Source organism: Sebastes fasciatus, chromosome 10 (assembly GCF_043250625.1).
Source record: "Sebastes fasciatus isolate fSebFas1 chromosome 10, fSebFas1.pri, whole genome shotgun sequence".
Lineage (NCBI taxonomy): Eukaryota > Metazoa > Chordata > Actinopteri > Perciformes > Sebastidae > Sebastes > Sebastes fasciatus.
The window spans coordinates 22,657,082-22,670,167 of NC_133804.1; the positions used below are offsets into that span (position 1 = coordinate 22,657,082).

The 13,086-nt window shown below is 42.1% G+C and overlaps 1 protein-coding gene across 2 annotated transcripts in view; it reads right to left on the reverse strand.

Annotated features, from left to right (window-relative positions):
• The window catches only part of ppargc1b (peroxisome proliferator-activated receptor gamma, coactivator 1 beta), a 103,807-nt gene that overhangs the window by 15,306 nt on the left and 75,415 nt on the right, over positions 1 to 13,086 (reverse strand). For both annotated transcript variants that reach the window (XM_074649026.1, XM_074649027.1), the window contains exons 4-6: positions 4,080 to 4,205; positions 435 to 1,503; positions 164 to 209 (exon numbers count right to left, since the gene is read on the reverse strand). In XM_074649026.1, the coding sequence (XP_074505127.1) occupies positions 164 to 209; positions 435 to 1,503; positions 4,080 to 4,205 (1,241 nt within the window). The remainder of the gene's footprint in view (positions 1 to 163; positions 210 to 434; positions 1,504 to 4,079; positions 4,206 to 13,086) is intronic.

Here is a 13,086-nt window from a genome sequence, read left to right on the forward strand (position 1 = left end):
GAGAGTTCAATAGGAGGGCCAGGAAAAAAGACATTCATAAAAAGATGCTTCCACAGTTCCTAACATAAAGTACTCTGCTGACGCAGGCTGGATGCTGCAGTACTTCTGCCAGGCTACTTCTGTATGATGAAACACAGGAGGTGCTTCACATAGAGAAACTCACCCTGTGGACTTGGAGTTGAGAGGCAGGCAGAGGCAGGCTCGCTTTTCTGCAATCAAGAGTCAAAAGCCAGTTACAACCCACGCATGACTTTACATGCAAGCTCGGAAAGATGTTTGTCTCGGTGATTTTACCCTCATTTAACAAAAATAGTTTCTTTGAGATTACAGTTAGAGTCATTAATAATATAAAATGTGATATTAGCAGCTATAATAAATTGAAGATAAAAAGCCTGTAGTGTGAATGCAGCCTGTATCTTTCCTATCCATCTCACCGTTGTGGCAGCAGGGTTTGGTCGGCTCCGTTGTACCGGCGCTGCCGTCGCCCGGCGTTAGCTGCTCCGGCTGCTTCTCCGTCGTCGTCCCGCCTCCTGCTTGGGTGGGCAGGAGTTTGACCCCCACTCGTCCATCCTCCCTCTCCTCCCTCCCCTCTCCTTCCCTCGCCCGTCCAGGCCGCAGCCTCTTGGCGAAGCGGCTGGGAAAGGAGGCCAGGCGTCGGGAGCGCCGAACCGAGAAGGAGCCGCCGTCCTCTGCCATCTCCTCTGGGCTTTGAAGCGCCTCAGAGGAGCAGCTTCTCCTCCTCTCGGGGGAGGAAGAGTCTTTACGCAGCTCTAGCTTAGGGGTGGTGGTGGTGGAGCTGGGGGAGAAGAATGGGGCTGATCTCGCCAGGGCAGAAGAAGCAGTTACTCCCACTCTGTTGGGGCTGTGTGAGTGGGAGTAAGGAGGGCTGTGCAGTCTGTAAGGCTTGCTCACATCGTAAGAGCTGCTCTGCTGCAGGAGCTCACGGAGAAGGGAGTTGGCCTTCATCTCCCTTCGCTTTGCAAATGGGACTCTCCTGGGGGCACATATGCCTGTCCCAGTTGAGCCCCCACTAGTCCCGGGAGTAGCCACCAAGACAACTCTGCTGTGAGAGTTTGTGGCGGCCAGGCGGGAGGCCTCGGGTCTGGCCCGAGGCCTCGGGACGTCACGGTCCTTACGCTCCCAGCCCTGCTGCTTGCGTGTGGGCAGGCAGTAGGTGTGCATGTACGTGATCAGCTCCACCACCGACTGCAGTTCTTTCTCTGAGCTGAACTGAGGCTTCGGTGGCTCAGCGGGGACAGGGGCCACGACTGCCACACCCTCCACCTCGCTGCTGGAAGACTCCTCCTCCTCTTCCTCCCCTTCCTCTTCTTCATCTTCCTCCGACTCACTGTCCTCGTCCTCGTCCTCCTCTTCGTCCTCCTCCGTGTCGGGGGCCGGGGCGTCCTCGGAGTCCCGGGCAGTGGTGAGGTGGCGGTGGAGCTCGGTGCACAGGCGGCCCGCTGGACGCACCGCTCGGGGCTTCCGTTCCTGGCGGAGGTCACTCTGAGGGTAGAGAGACACAAACATGAATACCAGTGTGAGACTTTCGACATACTATACTATGACTTCTTTCATGACATTTTTCGACATACTATTCAATGACATTTTTAATAAAAAATGTGGGCATACTATATGCCTCCTATGAGTTTTTATGACATTTGTATGACATACTATACTATGACTTTGACATTTTTATGCCCTACTATACTATGACGTTTTTATGACATTTTTATTACATACCATACTATGACTTTTATGAAATTTTGATGGCAAAGTATAGTATGACTTGTTTTTCCGTAAACTCCCCTGTAGCTGTGCATTGTATACAGTCGTTAATCGGTACAAGAAAAATGAACCACGTAAAAATACAAAAACAGACTCATGAACACATGACTGTATCTTCAATTTCCTGCCCTGCATCCCTGAACACCGTCCACACAAGCAGTATATTCTGCTTACGACTTTGTGAGGGATGAATCAGTGTGCAGCTGCGATGAAAAGGCTGATTCTATATTGCTCATACAGAGAGAGAGAGACTATGATTCACTGTTGCCCTCTTGCCCTGCCAGTCAATACTCCCGCCATCTGCCACAGCAAAGCCACGCTACTCTAAAACTGAAGCTCCAACATACACACTTACACACAGCTAGCAGCAGTGAGGTTAGGAGGGTGTGTGATGGATACAGGCTTGGCTGATCCCAGCACTGCATCCTGTGGGTATTTTGTATCCTCCTTGCTTAAGCCAGAGCAGAGGGGCTGTGTGAAGGCTCACCATGCTTTATGCTTGAACAAGATAAATGACTGGTGTTGTAATCAATGGCCACTTGAAGCACAATGCTAGCAGCTATCCAATTACTGCTAAGTCATACAGCAGTAGCCATTGTAAACGTCCTCTCTTCCCCATCGCCACATCTATCATGGGCAGCAGCTGAAGGTCTCTGCAAGCTTGAAGGCTCCAAGAGTTTTTAAGTCTGACATGAGATCTTTCATTTTAAAGAATAAAAACTGTACCAGCTGGACAGCTGCTGCACATCTTACAAGACTGACATGCACAAAAACGTCATAGAGAAAAACGTCCCTGCTCCAGTGCGTCCAACAAACGTTAAAATAAGACAGTTTGTCAGGACCTTTCAAAGTAACCCATAAACCTGTTATGATTCATATGCATCCTATGAAGTTTAGTGTTGGTAGGCAAGATTGTGGTTATAGTTAAAGAGAAATCAATGTTGACTGCTGCTAGGAAACGGGACACAAACTCTGTCCAAGTCAGACACTTTGCACACCCAACCATCCATCTCAACAACCCTCCCTAGGGAGGTTTTGCAGCCTACTACGTCACTCTACCCCCACCTTTGGAGTAGCCATTATTTGTATAAGCACAACAGAGAAAACATTGGTCATTTCAAGCATGATTCCTAACCAAATGCTGATATCTGTTCTATGCACCGGTCTGACTCTACCCTGGGAAAAAAACAAACAAGTGCAGATACCTGCTTGAAGCACAACTCCTGCAGTGGCAGTGATGCTGATTGCACGCCCATGCATGCAACAGTGAATTACTTCTGCCCTAACTCGCCACCTCTGAGGGGAAGTGATTGGAAAAATCCAATTTTGTTATCTCGCCAGCCTCCAGAAGACACAGGGTATGAGGCGTTAACCAGTGAATACAGAGATGTGTGTCTGGGGTTACAGCACAATAGACTGCTTCAGGTCTACTTCAGTCTGAGAAAGACTGAGGAAGTTTTAGGGAGAGTTTTAAATCGGGCTGTAATAACGCGTTAACGCAAATTTGTTTTAACGCTACTAATTTAATGTAATACTATCACTTTTTTTCAAAAAACTTTCGACATACTATACTATGACTTTTTTCAGAATTTTTTTTGACATACTATACTATGTCTTTTTTTCAGAAAATGTTTTCGACATACTACACCGAGGCTTTTTTTGAGATTTTTTTTGACATAGTAAACTAAGACTTTTTTTCAGAAATTTTTTGACATACTATACTATCATTTTTTTTCATGACATTTTTTGACATACTATGCTATGACTTATTTTTTTGGAATAGTTTTCGACATACTATACTATGACCTTTTTTTCAGAAGATTTTTTTCATGTAATTTTTTGACACACTATATACTATGACTTATTTATCAGAACAATTTTTGACATACTCTACTATGACTTTTTTTCATATTTTTTTACATAGTATACTATGACTTTTTTTCATGAAATATTTTCGACATACTATAATAAGACTTTTTTTAAGGCATTAAGGTAACTTACGATTTTAAGGTTGTAGCGGGTTTTAAAAAAGACATATCATATGAAACTAGAAAACCTAAGGAACCCATTGGTACCAACCATGTCATGTTAGCTTTGTTGCGCATGTAGCGCGTACATTTTGAACAGATAAAAAAGTGTGATTCATTTGTGATTATTAATCACGATTAACTATGGACAATTAATGGCGATTAAATATTTGAATCGATTGACAGCCCTAGTTTAAACTATCGCTTACTGTAAACCAAGCAAATCTATCTTTAATCGACAGGTATTCATAGTAAGTCGCTCCTCACCTTCACAAGAGGTCTGACCGGCCGTAGGTGTAGGCTTCTGTTGCTAAAACGATGGCCGTGGACTCTATCTTTGTGTGCGTCGGCGCCTGTGGGCACGTTGGGAGGAGTCAGCAGCAGCTTCATCAGCTAGAGAGGAAAGAAAGAAAGATGGGAGACATCAGTTAGGCTGCACATTGCAAATTACCATCCAACATATTTAGTACGGTGGGATTCATTTCTTTTTCAGTGGCGAAATCAAAGTAAAAGGATGTAATTTTGTTCTAGTATTTATGTCCCTGTGAGGAACAAACGTTTCTCCATGTGGATAGAAAGTGGGAAATCTTCCAAACTCCAGACTTTCATTCCAATTTTTAATCTATATTCTGTCAGCGGTTAACTTCCTGCAGATGGATGTTTGTACAAGGGGATAATGTGCAGAAGAGGCCATGAGGTTATGATACTGTACATTTATCACATCACTAAAGCTGACAGCTACACGACACATTCACGTTTCCCATTAAAGAGCTGGATTCAGCCACTTCTCTCTCTATAATAACATAGAATATGACTTCTGCTCCTCAATTTCTCTTCCATCCTAACAGTCTTTATATCAATCCCTCTCTCTCATCCTTTCCTGATGTATTTTCATTTTGTACTAACTCCTTCCATCTTCCTTTCCTCCCCACTTATCTCCATCCTCTCTTCCTTTCCTTTAACCCTTGTCCCGTCTTTCAGCTCCTATTTCTCCGTTTTCGTCCATAAATCTTTGCTACCATCCCGTCTTACTTGCCACCCTCTTCCCATTTCTCATCTTCATCCTTTCCTCTCCATCTCTGACCTTTGACAACCATTTTCATCTTTTCCTTCTCTCCATCCATCCATCCCTGTGAATGTTATCTTTTATCTTTCCATACTGTTCTTCCGTCACATCAAACAGGAAGCCACAGTTAAGACACGGAGAGGAAACGGAACAATCCTTCCTCGGAGTATTACCTTTCAAATGGATATTAGCACAACCGCTCCTCATTCCCCGCTATCCTTCCATTGCTTTTATTCATCTGTCTATTCATCCATTCATTCCAGTGCCTAGCTTCATGACAGGCCTATCAGCTGATATAAATCAGCTTAGGGAGAAAATCCCCCCACTAAGCTGTGCAGCGTTTGCTCCAGAAGAAGACGATGTAGAAAATACAGATGTGATAGGAATGAGGATTGGAGCAGGAGGATATACCAGGGCTTCCCAGATGATTCACAGCAATGTGCCCTGCACACAGAGAGCTCACTTAAAAGAAGCAGCCATACTGGAGGGCCCTCATCTCTGGTGAAACAGTGACGGAGGAGTGTAAACTAATTCATCCCTGCTAGGAATTAATATGACTATTTAACTGAATATGATTTCGCTATTGCAATGAAAGTGAGGAAAACAGTTCAATTTGAAATGATGAATTCATCGCTGATTTTGTGTTTTGGATAAGAGAGAATTGCAAAGTGGAAGAAGTTACAGTACTTTGGGTGTGCTTTTGCTTCATTTTCTTAGGTGAATGACGTTTTTTGAGCACCGCCGAGGCTTAAAACGATTATAAGCTTCTTTAAAAAAAAAAAAATAGTTACAAGGCTGTGTATATACAACTGTAAAGAAATAAGTTAAAGGTGCTAAATGCGAGATTGGGAGCATTTCTATTGCCTCCGCATGGCTCTCAACATGGCCACAACTGAGCAAGCGGCTTACAGCCATAGACTGTATATAAGAGGTGGACGTAGGGTGTAGCCAAGTACAACCGAACGCTGAATTAGGCAACCAAAATGTTCCAATTAACTAATTAACGATCTATGAAGTGAGGACACACTGTGAAAGGATTAAATTTATAAGACAAAAATGGACAACTCCCACACTGGACAACGCCGTGGGAACGCAGCTTTAATTTCTGTTGTGTATGTTGCTTTTACTGAGTGGAAGCTGAAGTAGAAAGCCCAAAATACACTCAGCAATTTCAATCACTTCACTTTCAGATTTGGGGGGTAATTTCATCAGACTATTCACTTTAAATGTATTGACTAGACATAAAACCACACTACAAATGTTTCACCTTGTTATATATTTAGCCATGATGATGAATATGAATAACGGCGCCAGAACATCTATAAATACTGTATACATCAAACCTGCTGACCAGCCTCTAATTCAACTTCATATGGGGCACTATATGGGCTCTTAATACCACTTTACAGGTTGGCATACATCTTTATGTGAGAGTAATGTGTAACATTATAGAGAGGAGAGTCATGGATCAAACATAAAAAGATGTTTCTCTGAAACAACAGATTATTGTTTATAATGGTGGTTGTTTGTTATGAAGCTACAGATCCTTGTCCAGTGGTCAGAGTTTATTAATAACACTATCATTGTATATTACTGTTAATGAGTAGAACATTTCCAGCCAACAGAGCTGGCTGTAATCACAGACTACTATCTGGGTCAAATGACTGACAGGAGGACGTCCTGCGTCACTAATGCAGCGACCGCGGCCCTCAGTGGGCGAGCCAAGTTGGCTCGGAGCGCCTGATGATGCTCCTCTGAGAGTCCCATTGAGGAAAAGTGAAGAGGAGACTGGAGGTTTGTGTCTGTGTGAAACATTGAAAGTCCCTCCGGCAGCATCCGGGCCCCTTAAACACTCTACCCGTCTCTACTCTACCATACTCTACTCTGGACGCCGTCCAAAGCTCCACAGGCTGCATCAATGCAGGCCTTGTTCTATTGTGGGACACACATACATAGAGAAAGTGGAGGTGCACTTGTAGAGAATGTAATATAAATGCTTCCTCACAGGGCATGAGGCCTCACTGATGGTTTGGAAGAGTATGAAAAGTGTGTCAATCATATCCTGTGGTATTCACTGTTACCAAATCTCAACCTAACTGAACACGTTTGGGAGATTTTGGTGCAACATGTTTGACAGCGCTCTCCATCATCAAACACCAAATGAGAGAATATCATCTGGGAGAACACTGGGAGAACTGAAGCTGTTCTTACAAGTCTGTCAGTCGATTAAAATAGTTAATCGTGATTAATTACAAATTAATAAAAAAAATGTATCTGTACAAAATGTCCCTTAAAGGGAGATTTGTCGAGTATTTAATACTCTTATCAACATGGCTTTGGGTAAATATGCTGCTTTCTGCAAATGTATGTATATATTTATTATTGGAAATCAATTAACAACATAAAATAAAGACAAATATTATCCAGAAACTGCAGCCCAACAGGCAACAACAGCTGTCAGTGAGTCAGTGTGCTGACTTGACTATGACTTGTCCAAAACTGCATGTGATTATCATAAAGTGGGCATGCGTGTAAAGGGGAGACTCATTGGTACCCATAGAACCAATTTTCATTCACATATCTAGAGGTCAGAGGTCAAAGGTCCCCTTTGAAAATGGCCATGCCATTAAATGTATTAATTAAATAACATACAAAGCAATAAAAGAAGAATGTAATTGGACTGAATGAGAATTATGACTAATTCATGTTTAATCTCATTTTTGATGGGTCATAAATAAATTGTCTTTAATGTGAATCCAATCAAGCTAATACAATTTAAAACAGACAGATGTGTGTGTGTGTGTGTGTGTGTGTTTGTGTGTGTTTTTAGGCCACTGTATATGAACAGCCACACACACTCTGAGTCTGCAGTATCACTTCTCACCAGTAGAGGGAGGCGCCACACTCAGGCCTGAACACATGAGTGACAGCAGTCATGTGACAGTAAAACCACTCAACTGATGGAAACAGAGGATGGAGTACACGCACAGACAGACACGCACAGACACATCTGGTAGCTTCAGTAGAGTAAACAGCATAATGTTATTACACAAGGCTTTTCTGTGTGAGTGGATGTGAATGTTAGGATGCTATTTTTGCCACTGATAGTATACACAATGGAAACAGAGCTACGATGCAGAATGATACGGTACATATACGGTAAAGTGAAATATCCTGCTTTCTGTCAGAGGTCCTGGAACTAGGAGTTTAGAGACACACTGCATTTCAGACAATCTAAAAAGATCTTTAGAAGTCAGTGATGAAACTTGATTAAAAAGAAGCACAACAATTTTTTTCAGTTTTGTTGTAGTAGATTTTCTTTTCTTTGGCAAACAGGAGAAGATACCAGACTGGAAAACATTAATGAACCAGCAGGCAGAAAAAGAAAAACACCGGGTCATGGAAGACATAAATATAGGCACTTGTAGTCGTGTAAACAGCAATTTTGTTTGGTATTACTACAGTTAAGTGGCTGCCACAGGTGAGTAATAGTAGTACTGTAGAGACAGTGAAGATAGAGCTCCATGAGTTCACAATAAAGAAATCCGAAACCCTAAAAATGGCACTAATTGGTCAATCAATGTGCCACAAATCAAATTCAAAGTTACATTTTAATCACATTCCTACTGTCAACTTCTTGCATGGCTATTTTTGGTTGATCCAAAGTAGTAAAAAAGTATTTTTCCTGTGCTTTGGAGAAACAGCTACTGTTCATCACGTGTTCCTGACATGTAAATTATATCAGGCAGCTCATAACTTTAGATGTAGAAAACTCTTGAATCCCCCAAAGCACTAGGAGGTTTGACTCGTCTCGCTACTCATAAACTCGCTGCCTGGAGGCGTATCGAGATGATGCCTCAGGGAAATGATTTCACAGGTTGAGGTGGAAACAACAGAGATAGAAGTAGAGGTAGAAACTATGGTAGTAGCCTAGCAGCAAGAGTAGTAATAGTAGTAGTAGTAGTAGTATGTGACAGAAAGAGACTTTTGGAAGTGCGTGTTATCTTGCCAGCTGTCAGGAGGAATGAAGTAACAGCCAGCTGACTGAGCGCTGTGTGACTGGGGATGGAAGAGACTTCTTCAGCTCTACTGTTACAGTATTTGAGGAGCTGGAGTGACATATGCATTGCTGGAGCAAGATAAACCGGTCAGAGTGGTAAGAGCAGCGATACATTACAGGATGAATTATTGGTATTTACAGCTTTGTAACATGCAGAGTTGATCGTCAAGATGATGGTTTATGAACTAAACTTAACTTTTGTAACATTTAGGTTGAAGATTTGGGTCAATCTGCACTATTTTCAAATGGAAACGCCCACTCAGCCGTTAGCAAAAAGCACTGACGTAGGTTACCAAAGTAATCTAATTAATAATGTTATGAATAATAGGAATGCTAGCACATCAGCGGTGCTAAGTTTGGAAATAACTGAAAGGGTTAGTTTGGATTTTTTGAAGCGAGGTTGTATGTCTACTCCCGGCGTTCTGTGAGGTAAAATCACTGTTTTTGTGAATGGAGTCTGGTGGATTTGAAGAGAGCGATATACCGGCTTCAGTTCCTCGTCAGAAGGGGCTGTCTGACGGCGAGGTGAGCAAAACATATTTTAGCCACTTAAAAAAGGCCCATCTAAAAAGAAAAATTGGTCAGTTTAAGTGTACCGTATATTTAGAGTATTTTCACCACTTTACCTCGCCATCAGACAGCCCTCTTTGACGGGGAACTGAAGCTGTTATATCGCTCTTTTCAAAGCCACCAGACAGTAATTTTACCTTTCAGAACACAGGAGTTGCTGGTCTACCGCTGCATCAATAGGTTGGTGTGTTTGTGTTATTTTGTGACTTCTAGATCCGAACTAACACAAGCAGTACATCGCTTAGCTTCCTGCCAGTACTCCTTTCTGCTTCTCCAAACTGGGAGCACGACGACCACCATCTAAGTTACTGTATGCAACATTAATACACTGACTACAAGGATGTATATATATTGTACATGCAGCAGCGTCATCATGAAAGATATGGAATGATATAAAAACCTCAAAAAATAAAATAAATAAATATAATGGACCCCCCATTTAAGCAGAAAACCCTTTGGCAGTTTCTGATTCAAATTCAAATCTCCTTCACTGACGTAGAAAAGAAAAGAACATAGTAGAAGGAAATGGAGACCCTTTGTTGATGTACAGTATGTGAATGCTGCAAATGTGGGTACTAATCTTAATATTTTTATTAATCTATTATTCAGTGGGTTTTCCATCTTATGTTATGCATTCTATGTATTCCATTTCATCTTATTTTTTATTCTATCTCATTTTATCAATTGTGTTTTATTTTCCATCTTATTTCCCCTGTTTTTATGTCCATTCTATGTCTACTTGTCCTTATTGTAAAGCACTTCTTTAAATAAAGTTCATTATCATCATCAAGCTGGAAACTGAATTTATGCCACTGAAGTTTAAAGTAAATCCCACCATTACTTCTCTCAGAGTCAGTCTGCTTCCAGTTCCTTCCAGCTCTCCTCCTCCTGAATCCTTTTACTGGTAAAGAAGCTGATGTTTCTCTCAGTTCTCATGCACATACAATGTTGTTTTCACCCATTGTGGTCATGTCAAATTCCAAGGCACCGAGCTGACAGAGGATGAAAACATGATGGAGGAGGTTTCGTCCTATAATCAGGTTCTCCTCAGTATATAACAGTAACTATCAAACCGGACCGACCACATTTGACCTTCAGCGTCTTTTCTCACTAGATGGAAACTGAGAAAACTGGCAGGCGTAACTGATTAACCAGCCTACACTCATTCTTATTTTGACACGAGTTGACTGATAACCAAGGAGCCGTCAAGGTGAAAACAAGGGCAGGGCGGTCATGTGTGGGGCCACAGTGTTTTGCAACACAACAGCGAAGACGATGGCATCTGGCGGCTTGACCTCTAAGTATCGCTGACCCGTTGTTTTGGACTAAACAATACCTCCATGGCATTTGACAAAGCCAGTTCTGTCCCACTGCGTCCTGTTTGCTGTTACCATGCCAGCATAGTGTAAGTAAGCCACACACTCACTGTTATCGCTGTGAGGCTTGGCATCTTTTTGGCTTCCTCAACTGCCAAACAAGCCTTATTCATGTACTGAACCATCTAAGGTCATTAAAGTCATTATCATTTCCACCCATTTGGAAGGAATGCCCCCTTCCTCTGGTCATTTTTCTCTCTGATTCAGATCCGATCCTGTAATGCTTCAAACAGTGGTAGTACAGTCTTAATATATACAAAGAAAGAGTAAAATATGACACGAAACCGCTTCTTAAAGTGTGTAAGAGTCTCTAAACAATGGGATTCACGGTGGAGTGCTAGACCCAAAGTCCAATAAGCATGTCAGCTGGACTCAAGGAGGACAAAATACTAACATTTCACTTGTTTAATTGGCTCACATCACAATAGACATACAGTACGCGTACGCATTTCAGCACAGAGCCTTCTTCAGAGGGCTCTGAAGAAGGCGCTAACTGTTATCAGTCACATTGGAGGAGCGGACGGTCCTGAATTTGCAGTTTTGAATTTGGACTGCAATAACTATTTTAAAATTCTAGCTGTCAGTACTACATAGGCTATTGCTCATTAAATACTAATCAACACTTAATACTAATGTCAGCATGATAATAAAGTACAGCTCAGGCTGATGGGAATGTCATTAGTCTGGTCATAAACATAAAAGTATCAGCGCTGTCCCCAACCAAAGAAATTCTTAGTCGACTAACACTCATGCGATTTTTTTTGACTACTTGATTAGTTGATTTAATCGACAGATCTGTAAAACTGAGTTCCTCCACAAAGACTCACAAAAAAAGCACCACTTTGAATCTTGTTTACCAGAGATGTGCTCATAAATTTCTCTGAAATAAGTCATTCAGCATGAAAAAAGCATAAAAAACAACTAATTGATTGGTCGATTAGTCAACTAATTGACTAAGAGTCCTCTACAAAAGTAATTATAATTCATCCTGAGGGGAACATGAATATCTGGACCAAATTTCACAGCAAACCATCCGATAGTTGTTGAGACATTTCACTCAAAACCAGACATGAAGAAAAGCCAGGGGATCACCAAAGTCATTATAACTGATATCTAATATATAATTGATATCTATACCAAACGTCATAGCAATTCATCCAATATTTAAGTATTTCCGGATAAACGTGTTGGACCGGCCGACAGACGTTGCCTTCCCAAGAGACAGACTGCTAGCCTGGTTAAGAAGTCTTAATTCTTTGGGATTATGAAACCTGCTGATCCTTTTTCTGACGTATAAACATCAAATATAGCTTCAGTAAAAGCAGTCATTTTTCCCTACTTGTAATTTATTTCTGTTTTGTGCAGGGTTTAAGAGGTGTTCCTGTTGACTCCTGCTGTTCACTTAGTTTACCTCCTTGAACCTCAACTATTACTGCACATCCAACCTTTCATTGTAGAGCTTCACAGACCTCCTCCGACTCCACCGACTGACTTGTTTTATGGTACGACTCCCTGTGTAATCAAAGGCAGCGCAGCTCGGTGGATATTTACGCTTTAGGTATTCAACCATCCGGCATGACGCATCACTGCCAAACAATAGTATCTTTGTAAACTGCCGCTAAATCAGAGCGCACAAGAAAAAACCCTGTAAGCAGCCCCCCCCTTTTTCTGTGAAATTTAAGTCGAATTAGGGAAGCGGGCTGAATTCATCTTGACAAGTGCAATAAGGCCGCATAACAGCAGTAATCACAAGTCGTTTATTGCAGTGAAATAGCTTCCTGCTTCGATTAAGCTCCAGAGCCGGCTGCATTCTTCTGACAGCAGAGTGAACCGAGGGGAAAGTAGGGCACAATGTATTAACCGTAAAGGGATACAGCAATTTGTTGTTCCTGTATGATGAGAGGAGGCTTTTTGGGGGGGACAGGGTTTAGGTGCATGCAGGGAGGGGCTGATAACAGAGTGAGGAGAGAAAAACAAGGTTTGTTCCTAGAAGTCGGGTTCAGGGAATGATGGGAGGCCTATTGAGAGAGAGAGAGAGAGGCATCCAGCAGCACTGTGTGAACAGAGAGAGGGGGGGAGGACGGGTTGAAAACAAGCAAACACATAAACTTCAGCACATGCTGGAAGACCACATGCATGTTGGGATTACTAGACTTGTGAGGACTTTGGACTACTTTTATCTCTGGGACTAAAACCTGAACC